Source organism: Gymnodraco acuticeps, unplaced genomic scaffold, assembly GCF_902827175.1.
Source record: "Gymnodraco acuticeps unplaced genomic scaffold, fGymAcu1.1, whole genome shotgun sequence".
Classification (NCBI taxonomy): Eukaryota; Metazoa; Chordata; class Actinopteri; order Perciformes; family Bathydraconidae; genus Gymnodraco; species Gymnodraco acuticeps.
Genome location: NW_022991993.1, coordinates 64,172 through 77,485, shown reverse-complemented (window position 1 = coordinate 77,485; position 13,314 = coordinate 64,172). Strand labels below are relative to the sequence as shown.

Genomic DNA, 13,314 nt, shown 5'->3' with positions numbered 1-13,314 from the left:
GAGTTTGGAAAATTGCACAGTATTTTTCTATTTTAGTATACCTCAACAATGGAATTATGATCAGTGGAAATGGCCATCACACCTCTCCTTTAAGTCAAGCACATTTGGAAATGTGTGCTTGTAAGATATTCCTATTTAATGTCAAGCACTTTTAAATCTTAAATGACTAATTTAAACGGCTTAAAATTACATGAAACACATTTCCTCTCAAATACTCAACGGTAAAAGCCACAACCTTGTGTGTAAAAACTCACAATGACAACAAGTTAAGTCACATTTTATTTATTTTTAGTACATTTCAGTGTGTTGAGAGATAACTGGAGCGGAGCAAGAGACTGTCCGATGTAACCCAGCAGGATTGAGGACAGTGATATTGTCTGTACATCTCCGAGGGTTGAAAATAAATGAGTTGTTGTCGTACCACGGCTCATGTGAGAAGAAGGGTTACACTGAGGGCAGGGAATAGCTGTTGTCACCCAACAGATTCATGCTTTTGATGTCAGAGAGGCAGGGTAGAAAAGACAGCTGTATGTTCCCTTCCTCCCCTTTAAACATATCTATGTGCAAAGTCAAATTAAAGAGTAATTTGGAAAGTCATGAGGCGTTTCATGTGCAAAATGTTAACAACTCCCAGAAATTACACACAAACATGGACATTCATTTCCCATCCCCCGTAGGCTTTACAGATACGTTTCCTTTTACATCATGGACATGGCAAAACATTTTAAATAATGACGAGGCTTTAAAGGATTTGACAATGCACATGAGCTTCTATATGAAAAAATGACACCAATGGCATGTTGGTAAATATGAAGCAACAAACAGCAGTCTGCTAGATTAGATTAGCACACAAACTAGGTAGCAAAAAGTGTGCTGGTCCACAAGCAGTAATTTAAAGCAGTCTTAAAAAGTGAGTGTCAGGGCGCTTCTAGTTGGATTGTTTTACTATGTTTGGATGAGTGAAACTCGCCGTTTTACCCTGTTTTCACTTGTATTGCTAGGCTAGCTGTCTGATAGTGTTAGCTTAATTTTCAACACAAATTAGCCCCAGTTTGTGCCCCACGCATTACAGATAACATAAACTTAAGTCACATAAATAACCCTAGCTAAGCCTTTTAAATGAAATCTAACAATATTTCATGATGGACTCAACTTGGGGCTAACTGTGTGTGATACAAATAAAGCTACAGCTAGCAGCTTGTTAGCTTAGTTTAGCATGACGACTGGAAACGGGTAAACTGCGATTTTCTGTCCAAAATCTGAAACTCTCTACCTATGACAAGACTTCATTTAATATTCCAGCACATAATTCCCCTTCAAAAGTAAGATATGCCATTTTTACATCTTGTTTTGTTGTACAGATTAAACAAAATAATAAATGCTAAATCCTTATGAGACTTTCAATCTGAATCTCTACATACATTTGACTAGAGTTACAGCAGCACCCTATTTTCAGCTTGTGTGTGTGTTGATAAAGACCTGTTAACTTGACATGTTCAGTAAATTAGGCAGTAATATGTATTCTGTGTATGAAAGCCTCAGTTAGATCCTTCTTGAGAACAGTGCAGTGCCAGTAAGTCACCCTGTGCAGTTAGTTCCTCTGGAAACGAGTGCTGCTTTCAAGTTCAGAAACCTCATGTGATTTACTGAAAGGAAACATACTGTATTTGTGTCATGTGAGGCCAAAACATTAACAGCCTCTTGCAGACAGTTAGCAGCTTCTGGGAGAGAAGAGGCCTCTCAATTAAAGGAGGTCTTTAAGCGTTTAATTGCTGGCTCAATGTTTCACACACTGATCGAATTGGGTTTTACTAGAATCAGCTGTCTGGGGTTAACCTGACTTCTCTCTGTTCTCTTCCTTTATCCAGTCAATATGTCACAAAATAGACAGTATGACAGCAAGAAATAATTCAAATCTGTCACTTAAGATGTGTTAATTACAATCGTTTAACAGTGAACCAAGAGAAAAAGCCAAAAACATTTAATCTTTCAGAATCGACAAGATTTCAATGTTTTCAACAACAGTTAAAAATACATTGTTACGTCATGGAGTCTGATATTACAATCTGGCATGAAACATGAGACGGATTAGGAAATGTAACTCAATCAAGCATTTCTTCACCTCACCTTAATATTTGCATTAATAATTAATTATTTTTTGTGTTGATCTATTAATTTTCAGCTTGCACTTTTCTTTGCATTATGACTGTTAATTTAAAGACTCATAAATGAAATGAGAACCCAAAACAATATTATATGAGAAGGCAAACATCATTATTGACTGGGAAACAAATTAATAAGGATAACACAATATTTGTTAGAGATGTATAGAGGACACAAGAGTATTTTATTGCAGGTATTTTAAACGAGTGGGTGGTTGTGGATAAAAGTATTTAAGTATTCAGTACTGGTGATAATACAGCAAACTGTTTATAAGGAAAAAACAATATTCAATGTCAAAAACACAAATCTTTTATGTGTTATTATTTCTGGAATGAATTTAAAGATCATTACTTGAATTACATTTTTCTTATGTCTGGAAGTATTTCACTCTAAGATATTGCGCGGCGCTTTTCTCCAAGTGTTTTGCATTGACTCGTTCACACATTTCTTTGTGTAAAAACCTCGCCTTTTCCCCTGCTGATACATTCATGTAAAAATATAAAGCAGAAGGCTTTGGAGACGTGTAAAAAGAAGGCATACAGTGTGGGAAAATGTAACTGTAATTATGAGCTGCAGGGGGAAAGACAGTGGATAAATGGATTTCAAAAAGAAAGAAAGAAATAGAACAGACATCATAGCAAGGATAGGCAAATCAAAATCCCAAGTAACCATGAACCATCAACCTGCTGCATTTAAGTATTTTAAAAATGAAAATAAATGTTTGTGATATTGACTTGCGCACAAACATAAAGGCATGTAAACCACTGAATCAGGACAAAGTTTAACCTTGTAATTTTCCGTCTGCCTGTATCTGTGTTGGGTTGATTTAACGCCCGCCAATTGGACATTCTTTGCATGATTATATTGCCTGTATGCGTGCATTGTGGATATTGTGGCCCTTGTTGTTTGGAGTCCATGGTCTGGTCCGTCTCTTTGCTTTCAAGGAATACATTATCTCTGTGTTCGTCTGTAGTCCCAAACGAGGCTCCACAGTTAAGTTAAACTTGGCTGTTAAAGTGCTTTCTGGCTCCAACACTCCTATTAGTCAATCTTAACAATTCCCCAGTTCAAGGCATACAATGAGGTGTCGTAAGTTAGTCCACCTCGGTCCGTTTAGCTGTACACGTTGTCTTAACCTGCTAAAGGAGTCCATTAGGAACTGGATGGATGACAACGTTTTATTATAGTGCGGTATTTAGCAGAATGATACTGGATATTACCATGAAGTCAATGTCATTGAGCTCACAGGATGCCTTAATTGCTGAAATAGTGTTCCCAGCTCCAGGAAAGGAAATCCCTCATTAAACGCAGGCCCTCCAGGACTCCTCCATTGACCCCTGATAGTGGAATGTGGAGCAAAATGTCAGCACAAGATAAACAAGACTCTTGTTAACGAGGGATCTAAGGGTGCCCACTTGACTTTTTTAAAATAATATGTGCTCTGAGGATGTTGCACCCCAACGTAAAGTGATCATTTCCTAAGTGATCATGTAATTGCATATTGGAGGAGAGATTAGTGGAAGGCGAGGTGAATGTGAAAGAAAGATTAGTCTCATTGATTTTGGCGAAAAACCCAAATGGATCCTCTTCCTAAGGCCTTTCTAAGATGCTAAGGGTGAGATTTTCAAGCAAAATGCCCAAACCAAAACAAATAATTTGAGCCCTCGTGAGTAAATGAGCATCTGTTATCCTTCCTCTCTGGGAAATAAAACAGATATGGGCACAACCCTTTTGTGTCCACCCACGTTCAAGGTGTTCTTGTCTGGTTTTTACCTTTTATTAAAAGTCCTCAAACCTCTCCTTTCGTATCCAGTCTGAACCACAGAGGGTTAAAGTCAAGAGGGCTGACATCTCAGCCCACTCTCCTCTGAATCCTTCCTGGATCCCTTCCCTCTTTTCATCTTCAGTTCCCAAAACTCTTGCCATATCAACACAGACAGCGGCGGTCGCTCTTGGTCACTTCCTCCGAGGAGTGAACCACATTGGGGACGAACCCACTCTTCACGCCCTCCCATCCCTCCTGGATCGTGATGTCTCCGGTCCGCACCAGAGCGAAGATGTCTCTGGTCAGCTCGGTGAAGGCGTGCTCCACGTTGATGGCGTCACGGGCCGACGTCTCGACGTAGCGCATCCCGTACGCCCCCGCCAGCTTCTCTGCTTCCTGCCGAGTTACCTAGAAGACCAAAGGAGATGAGATGAAACTTCCCAATGTGGTAGGGCAGTGAATAGCTAGTACCAAACCTCTGAAGGCAAGGCAAGTTTATTTATATAGCACTTTTCTCACAACAAATTAAAGAAACTCGAAATGCGTCATTGTGACACACAGGAAAATGGCATTCACACCGCAGTACTTTTCCCACAAAGGTTCATGAGAACTTAGTTCATCAGAACTCTTTAGTTAGCTAAGGTGCATGTCAGGCAAAGTGCACCTTGGTATAGGAGCTTTTTTTGTCTCGAACTTGCAGAATATCCCTCCTAGTTGGATGAAGACTTGTTCACTTTGCTGATAAGAATGAAGTGGCTTAGTTTGGACATTTTGAACCCTGCTGAAACATTGCATTTTGAGTTTAGACTCACTGTTCTTCAGAGCGTTTTGCAGTATCATCCAAGTCTTAATTTCCATAGTGATATTTTTGCTTTCTGTCTGCCAGCTGCCCCAAGAGAATTAAACAAACAAAGACGACAAACAAATGCCTTTGATCTAAATGTGAACACAAGGTTATTTTTACTGCTGCACACTTTCTTAAACACTCTGTATTACACAACATCCAAAACAGCCACTTTCCCCAGCAACTCAACAAAGCTTTGTTTTGTTCACTTTTATACTTTACACACCTGGCGCTGTGCCTCCAGGTCACACTTGTGGCCGACCAATAGGAAGACGATGTTGTGCGGCTGGACGTGGCTGCGAGCTTCCTCCAGCCAATCATGGACGTTCTGGAAGGAGCGACGGTTTGTGATGTCGAATAGGAGGAGCCCGCCCACAGAGTTACGGTAATACGCCCTGGTGATGGACCTGAAGGGGTGCAAAAAGGGGAAGGAAGGTAAAGACACTGGACACATAGGGATGAACTCGGTACAAGATATACATGAAATCAATTATTGCAGCGTAGATGTGTCCTAGTATTTAGTATTAGGTCTAAAATGTAGGATCAACTTCAAATCAAATTGACTTCTTGGCCTATACTTTGACCCAGAAGAAAGTTGTTAGATTTATGCTAGTGTTTGTATTTTGTATTTTAAGAGAAATTAATGAGGAACCACTAATGATTTTGAAAAATGTAATGCCATCTCATTACATTTTTCAAACATATTGAGTTAGCAAACTAGTTAGCCGTGCATGCTAACGTATGCAGGTTTTGCAGACAGTCACGCAGATGAATACGCTTCTTAGACTTTTTCTTTTAGGTATTAGTTTATTTAGCCCTGGTGATGGACCTGAAGGGGTGCAAAAAGGAGGAGGAAGGCAAAGACCAAAAGTAGAGGCAACACAGGATACTTGATACATAGCGAAAAGCCTGTCACAAGTACACCAAATCAACTTATTGCAGCGTAAGGTGTCCTAGTATTTAGTAAAAGGACTGAAATGTAGGATGAACTTTACTTTAATTGAACCCTATTTCGTTTATATTTTGACACAAAAGACAGTTGTTAGATCTAGGCTTGTAGTGTTTGTATTTGTATGTAATGTATTCAATTTTAAGGAGAAATGGATGATGAACAACTAATGATTTTGACAAATGTAATGCTACCTCATTACGTGTTTTCAACCTATTAGGTTAGCAAACTAGCTAGCCATGCATGCTAACGTTTGCAGGTTACAGCAGGAAAAACACGCGGATGAATACGCTTCTTAGACTTTTTCTCTTACAGTAGGTAGGCTATTAGTTTTTAGGATGAAGATAACAAGAGATAAAGGACATCCAGTGAAATGGTTAGTCGGACAGGATAAAGGGAAAAGCTTCTCACAGCGAAACACTGATGTCAGGAGGTGTGAAAGACAGAAAAAGAAGCAGAGGTGTCGGGTGGAGGAGCTGAGAAGTTAGGAATACATTATGTTGACAGTGGAGTGTGAAGGATCACACTTTAAATGATCGTTTAGCTAACTGTGGAGACAAGTTTTGATTTGTTGCGATGATTTAAAAAAGAAAACAGATGGTTTTAATGTAGGAACGAATGGTCAGTTTATTATACTGTATATTTCGGACCAAAGAAAGTGTAAAATATGTTTTTGGAGAACAAAATAAAATGAAATAACACAGTTTAAATGTGTATAATACTTACACTCTGATTACTAGCCCTTTGACAGTTCATTCAAAGGACAATTTCCTGTGACGAATTTAAATGTATTCAATTTTTAATGCACTTTTTGTGTCTACTACTAGCATTGACTAAATTGAACTAAATGTGAAATGGTATATCACAGGGTCTATGCAGGAATCCTGAAGTCAAATGTAACACCTTTTAAGACCTTTTTTAAGACCCTTTCCACACATTTTAAGACCTCATCGCCACTTGGAGTTCTAACTGGTTACCTTGGCGACACACTTTACCTCACATTGACTCTACACAGTATTGATTGTGCTTCCTCCTTATCTTCCAACTATTTGGACGCAGACTTGCATTTCCTCATAACGATGTTGCTTAGCAACCGGCGTAAACGGACCTTCGCAAGCTATCAAGCAGTGAGCGTGCGATGTCCTGTTCAGATGACGTCAAACCCAACGGGATGCCATCAATAAACTACACAGAATCACACTACACACCTACGCAATGATTACATTCAGGCAGACTAGAATACAACCTCTTTGGACCATTTATATACTTATTGAAAACAAGCTACAAAATGTGATACCTTGGAAAATGCCGTTTAATACTTTTTAATAGCCTTCATTTAAGCCTTACTTTTTAAGACCCCGCGGACACCCTGTATCAGCACTGCCAATTAATCTATAATAAATAACTGTACAGGCATTGTTAACTTGCAACAATATCAATATCGACCTTTAAAAATCTGCTATCCGTTGAGCTGTGGGATGAAAGTGTTTGATTTTACAGAAACAACACTGCAGCCCAACTGGGAGGAGAATAGCTGTTAGATTTTGACAAGATGTGACACCCTGCATGCAAACAAACGCACCCCAACCCCCCCATGATGCATCTATCTTCCCACAGCAGACAGGAAGGACAGACGTGTCATGAAAGACGAAGAGGGGGGGATTAGTCGACGGAGAAAAATACAGCAAGAGACGCAGAGTAGGTGGAAAGATTTCAGAAACAGCGAGTGATTCATTTGATCCAAAAATGCTGAAACGCATATATATATATATTTATGCAAGGAAAGAAACACACAGAAAGAAAAACAATGACTAAGATGATATTGGGATGAGCTGGATTCAGATCAGAGGCTTTGCAGTTATGTGTAGGAGAAGGAAGAAAATGGCAGACATCAACTACAGCAGTCCCAACAGAAACATCACTACTGGATAAGTTATTTTTTTGTCACAATGGCAACTTGAATGCAGTCATGAAAGTATATTGTCTTGAAGCTTAAATCCAAACTAAAACTACATTACAGAAGAGAAGAGACGCAGAAGGGACGATGTATGACACATTTAAGTTAAAACCCTTGTCTGTGCTATTATAGAGTGGTTCAGTGATGACGTATTTTTGCAGTGAATAAGCTCTGTAGCAAACACAGGTTTATAATACTTACACGTTTTGTTCAGCAGGATAATGCCCGCATACTAAAACCACTTTTATAATAGCTGAAGTAAAGTGCAATTGCCAGAAGTAAATAGCTAGCATAGTGCTATCAATCAATGAAGGTCGCTAAGCTAAAGGTGGCTAATGTTCGACAGGACGATGTGTAGCAATTTCAGTTAGCCACCTGTTAGCAAGCCGCTTTTTTAAGCCATGTAACAGCTTCAGGAATCCTCTAGTGTGGTATTTACTGATATATTTCACATCTCTAAGCAAACATATAATAATAAATGAGGTTAAAATGTTAACATAGGTTCAGGAGCATGGCCACGCCTAAAACTCCACCTCGAACCACGGCCACCCCTATTTATATCCGGCAACACTTCCGGCCACTGCTTGTCTCCATCCTTTCAACCCACCCTCCCTCTCCCTTTCTACCCATACAGTTCCCCTTCCAACTCACACCGAGCGATACATCCATTACATCCTCTGCCCGTCACCATTCATATTTAAACGGTGCATGTTTATATACCGCGTTTAAATCATTTCTGGGGGAACATTTATATCTGATGGGGGGGGGGGGGGGGGGGGTGTGTCAGTGTTGCCATGGAGACACTAATCACACTGACAGGTGAGACCAGTTCCCTTCTGTCAGCGTGATGAGTGTGTGTGTGTGTGTGTGTGTGTGTGTGTGTGTGTGTGTGTGTGTGTTTGTGAGAGAGTGTGTGTGCAAGAATGTGTGAAGTTGCATTTTAGATGATAAGACATCGCTATGTATATTTTACTCTTGGTTTTAGGGATTAGGGATCCTTTAAATGGCGTAAAGATGTTTTATTAAAAACAGCCTCATGAGTAGATTGACTAAAGTGATATATTTTTCCAGTTCTTCTGATGCTTCATTTGACAGCACTGACATTGACAAATGCAAATTACGCGTGTGTAATACTATTTTGAAAGACATATTGTGGTGCTGCAGAGATATATCTGCCTACAAATCATACAGGCTTAAATGTTAACATAATCATTGAATTTGAATCGTAGAGGGTACTAAAAAAGCATACGAGCGACCTTGGGTCCCTTGAAAGGCGCTATATAAAACCAAGCTATTATTATTATACCTCAAATAAAATGATGTGTAAACAGTAGGGCTGAACGATATACCGTGTCATGGCGATAACCGCGGTATGCGCATGCGCGGTATTCACACCGCAGGGACGTGCGGTTTTATTCATTTAAAAAAAATGATGCTAACGCATTTTAGCACAGAATTCAAAATAAAGATACTTATCGAAACTGCACATACAATATATCCGATTAAAGCTGAGACTCCACAGATTATTTAAGTATAGTATCTAAGCGATCCGATCTCGCAACAGGGGAAGCAAACACAGACATCACAACACGTACCTTTTACGGAGCTTTTACGGGAGATCGTCTCACCGTAGCTGTCAATCTGATCAAAAGACGTGTTCAATGGCATTAAAACGAGAAAGAAAAAATGCGGCTGAATCGGTTGATCCATAGGTTGATAATGTATCTGTGGCTTTGAAGCAATTGTTTATAATCCATAATTCCATTTTTATGTAAAAATCGGAGCACAAAAGTTAGCTGCTAATGGTAGCCACCAGAGTGTATGCAGCTTCCGGTTTTGGCTACGCGTCACTCTCACTCCTTATTTGTTCATGTGTTGGTGTGTGTAGAACTTCCCCTGCATGCACAGCAAACCACCAATCACAATCATTCTTGAAAAAATCTATTAGGAAGCTGCAGCTAATTCAGAACGCCGCTGCTCGAGTCCTCACTAACAATAAGAAAGTGGATCACATCACTCCAGTTCTGAAGTCTTTACACTGGCTTCCTGTGTGTCAAAGAATAGATTTCAAAATACTGCTGCTGGTTTATAAAACACTGAATGGTTTAGGCCCAAAATACATTTCTGACCTCCTGCTAAATTATGAACCATCCAGATCTCTCAGGTCTTCAGGGACTGGTCAGCTTTCTGTCCCCAGAGTCAGAACTAAACATGGAGAAGCAGCGTTCAGTTATTATGCTCCAAATATCTGGAACAAACTCCCAGAAACCTGCAGGTCCGCTGCAACTCTGACTACTTTTAAATCCAGGCTGAAGACTTTTCTTTTTGTCGCTGCTTTTAATTGAACTATTTACATCTTAAACTGCACTGTAACTTTTATCCATGTATTTTTTCTTTTAATGTTTATTTTATTAGCTTTTCTTTTTAATGACTGATTTTAAATGCCATTTTCTTAATCTCTTTCATTTTTTGTAAAGCACTTTGAATTGCCTTGTGTTGAAAAGTGCTATATAAATAAACTTGCCTTGCCTTGCCTTGCCTTGCCTTGATCAGATCACAGCAGGCCCCGCCCCGCTAGTTTGCAGACCATCAAAACACTGGTAAAAAAATGAGCGAGGCACAGGAGGACAATACCGGAGTGAATTAATATTTACTTCCAAGAAGAAAAGAAACATCTGCCATCTGGAACTATTTTGGCCTATGGAAAAAACCTATGGATTAACCGATTCAGCCGCGTTTTTTCTTTCTCGTTTTAATGCCAGACGTGTTGTCTTTTGATCAGATTGACAGCTACGGTGAGACATCTCCCCTAGAAGCTACGTAAAGGTACGTGTTGTGATGTCTGTGTTTGCTTCCCCTGTCCGAGTTCAGATCACTCAGTGATGATACTATATACCTAAATAATCTGTGGAACCTCAGCTTTAATTGGATATCTTGTATGTGCAGCTACGATAAGTAATAAGGGTACTTTTATCTTGAGTTCTGTGACAAAGTGCGTTAGCATTTTTCGCTCAGGGGTCATTTAGATGCTTCTTATGAGACTTGTGTTTTGTTTTGGTAAAAAATGGTTTGTATCGTCAGTTAGCTGAGATTATTTCCGTTAATCTGGTATAACACATTAATAGGTTCTTAAATATTACGATCCCCTGAGACACTGTCGTGAAAAAAAAAGTAAAGTACCCGCCGGGACTTTGGGGTTTAACAGGTTAAAAAAAACGCAATATATACCGCAGGGGGGGAAAAAACCGCAATGTCAGTTTTTTTCAATACCGTGCAGCCCTAGTAAACAGGAATTATTTTGGACACATTCTGCACCTTTTATAGTGGGATAAACTACTTTTGTATCACAATACTGTCCTTAGTGCTTGGCAGGTGCATACAGTATGTGGATCATTTCAATTTGAGCTCTGCCTACTTTCAATTTAAGCAAATATTTAGTCAGCTTTTATAAGTTGGAACATCTGCAAGGGTGTGCAGAGCCCCTATTCAGTATATTAATATATTGTATTATAAATACTGTACTAATATTAAATATAAGCGCTGAGATCATGACATTATGGTGTCCTTCCAGGTGTCTCCTAACATCTCGTTAACACCATATGAAAATACTTTTAACAGTGTGAAAAAAAGCAAGTAGTAGGGTGCCATTTACACTCTTAATTTCGGCTATTAGGAGCACTGTCATGTGTTTATGAATTAGAATCAACCCCTCCAGCAGTTTTCTCTGCCAGTATCACCTAAAAGCTTGTTTGAATAACTGCTCTCTCTTTTTATGGGCAAACAATTTAGGCACAGGTAGCTTTTCAAGTTTTAAGACCTCGAGGCTACATCATTCAAATATGAAGCGTTTAATATCATTAACGTCCATTCTTTTAAAACTTAGGGTGTATCTCTTATACTTGGATACAAACTACCAGTTCCTTTTATGTCTTTGAAGAATGAGGAATATACAATTCATTTTCTATTGATTGATATTTTAAATGCGAGTCCTGATATAGAAATCTACTAAAATGGTGTTGCTAGTCCACAATCTAACCTGTGTAAAGTTGGATTTTCTTTTAAATCTCTATACATCTTTGTACTTCAGCAGAGAGGTCAGAGGTCAGCCACGGGTCTTTCCAAAGAAGAAGCTCATCTACTTTTCAGTTCTTTAAAAGCAGCTGTTTTACTATTAAATATCCAAAAAGCAGAATTAAAGTTGTGTACCACAATTTCCTTATTTGGGACACCTGTGTTTTTAGCTGTGATTCTGAACTACATTTCCCAGAAATCACTTGTGCACTTTGAATTCTCTTGACCTGATTTCTGTGAATTGTGTACTAAGTTAGTTTAGTTCTGAGTTTCAGTTTTATTCGTCAGCTCTTCTTTCTGTGTTAAATCCAGAAAATAACATGTAATGCTTGACTTCCTGTTGCGCAACAATTATCATCATTAAGTCAAATGGTTTTGATTTACATTCTCAGAACACCCACCTATACGTTTCTAATAAACCCTCTTAAAAGGTCTTATAATCTGACAAAACATGTTAAGAACTTTAATATAAAGAGTCATTACTTTTCGTACTTTAGGTACATTTAGTTAAAAAATACGATGGTAGAATGCACTATATTTTTCTTAAAACTGAGTTATGCTTCATATCTTATTAAGATATGCGGATACGCTTCTTTCTAAGAGCTATAGGAACCTAATAACATAATAATACCTTTACCTATACTTTGAGTATATATTTGATAAAATGGTAGAATGCTTAACAAAAAATGTAGTACTTTTTGCAGTGTAGTATTGTTACTTTCACTTTTGCTGCCATGTTTTACATAACAATAAATGAAGCTCAAGGGGCAAACAGGTGCGTGCAACTAATGGCATATTAAAGCAACATCATGATTTAAAACCGAGTAACACCTTGTAATAAACCCAGTATAATGATATATGTATTTCCAAACCTGAATCGCTCCTGCCCCGCGGTGTCCCAGATCTGCAGCTTGATCCTCTTGCCCGGCTCGATCTCCACCAGGCGGGAGAAGAAGTCCACGCCGACCGTGGGGTCTGAGACCTGGGCGAAGCGACCCTCCGTGAAGCGGCGGATCAGACACGACTTCCCCACCGTGGAGTCCCCGATCACGATCAACCGGAACTGGTACAGCCAGATGGCCTCCATGCTGTCTGTCTGGCTGTCTGTCGCTCTCTCTCCGGTCTGTCTGTCGCTCTCTCCCCGGTCTGTCTGTCGCTCTCTCCCCGGTCTCTCTCTCCCGTCTCTCTCTCATCTCTCTCTCTCTCTCTCTCTCTCTCTCTCTCTCTCTCTCTCTCTCTCTCATCTCTCTCTCTCTCTCTCTCTCTCTCTCTCTCTCTCTCTCTCTCTCTCTCTCTCCTCTCTCTCTCTCTCTCTCTCTCTCTCTCTCTCTCCGTCTGTCTCTCTCTCTCCGGTCTCTCTGCTCAGGTGAGCGCCTGGGGAGGAGGCGGTGCGTCTGCAAACAGAGAGAGATCATTAGATTATGTCTCTAAAATATACCCTAGGCCAGTTGTGGATACTAATAACCTTGCGGGGGGAAACGTGGGGATGTGAAGAATTTTTTTTGTTTGTTCTGAGAAAAAAGTCTGAATTCTGTTAATAGGCTAAATTACCATGTCATAATATG

At 39.5% G+C, this 13,314-nt stretch overlaps 1 protein-coding gene across 1 annotated transcript; it reads right to left on the bottom strand.

The window, feature by feature from the left end:
- Nucleotides 1-266: 266 nt before the first annotated feature.
- On the bottom strand, nucleotides 267-12,956 carry LOC117536373 (ras-related protein Rab-39B). The gene is made up of 3 exons (XM_034201214.1): nucleotides 12,622-12,956; nucleotides 4,999-5,179; nucleotides 267-4,336 (listed from the first exon to the last, which is right to left on the bottom strand). The coding sequence occupies exons 1-3, from the start codon at nucleotides 12,834-12,836 to the stop codon at nucleotides 4,091-4,093; spliced, it is 642 nt and encodes a 213-aa protein (XP_034057105.1). The 5' UTR covers nucleotides 12,837-12,956; the 3' UTR covers nucleotides 267-4,090.
- Between the last annotated feature and the right edge of the window lie 358 nt (nucleotides 12,957-13,314).

What these genes read in the sequence shown, in the direction of transcription:
- LOC117536373 (XM_034201214.1), bottom strand. Translation starts at nt 12,836, where the DNA reads ATGGAGGCCATCTGGCTGTACCAGTTCCGGTTGATCGTGATCGGGGAC. An exon ending in GCGGGGCAGGAGCGATTCAG is followed by an intron (nt 5,180 to 12,621) that starts GTTTGGAAATAC and finishes GCACCCCTTCAG; the next exon opens with GTCCATCACCAGGGCGTATT. An exon ending in ACCTGGAGGCACAGCGCCAG is followed by an intron (nt 4,337 to 4,998) that starts GTGTGTAAAGTA and finishes TTGGTCTTCTAG; the next exon opens with GTAACTCGGCAGGAAGCAGA.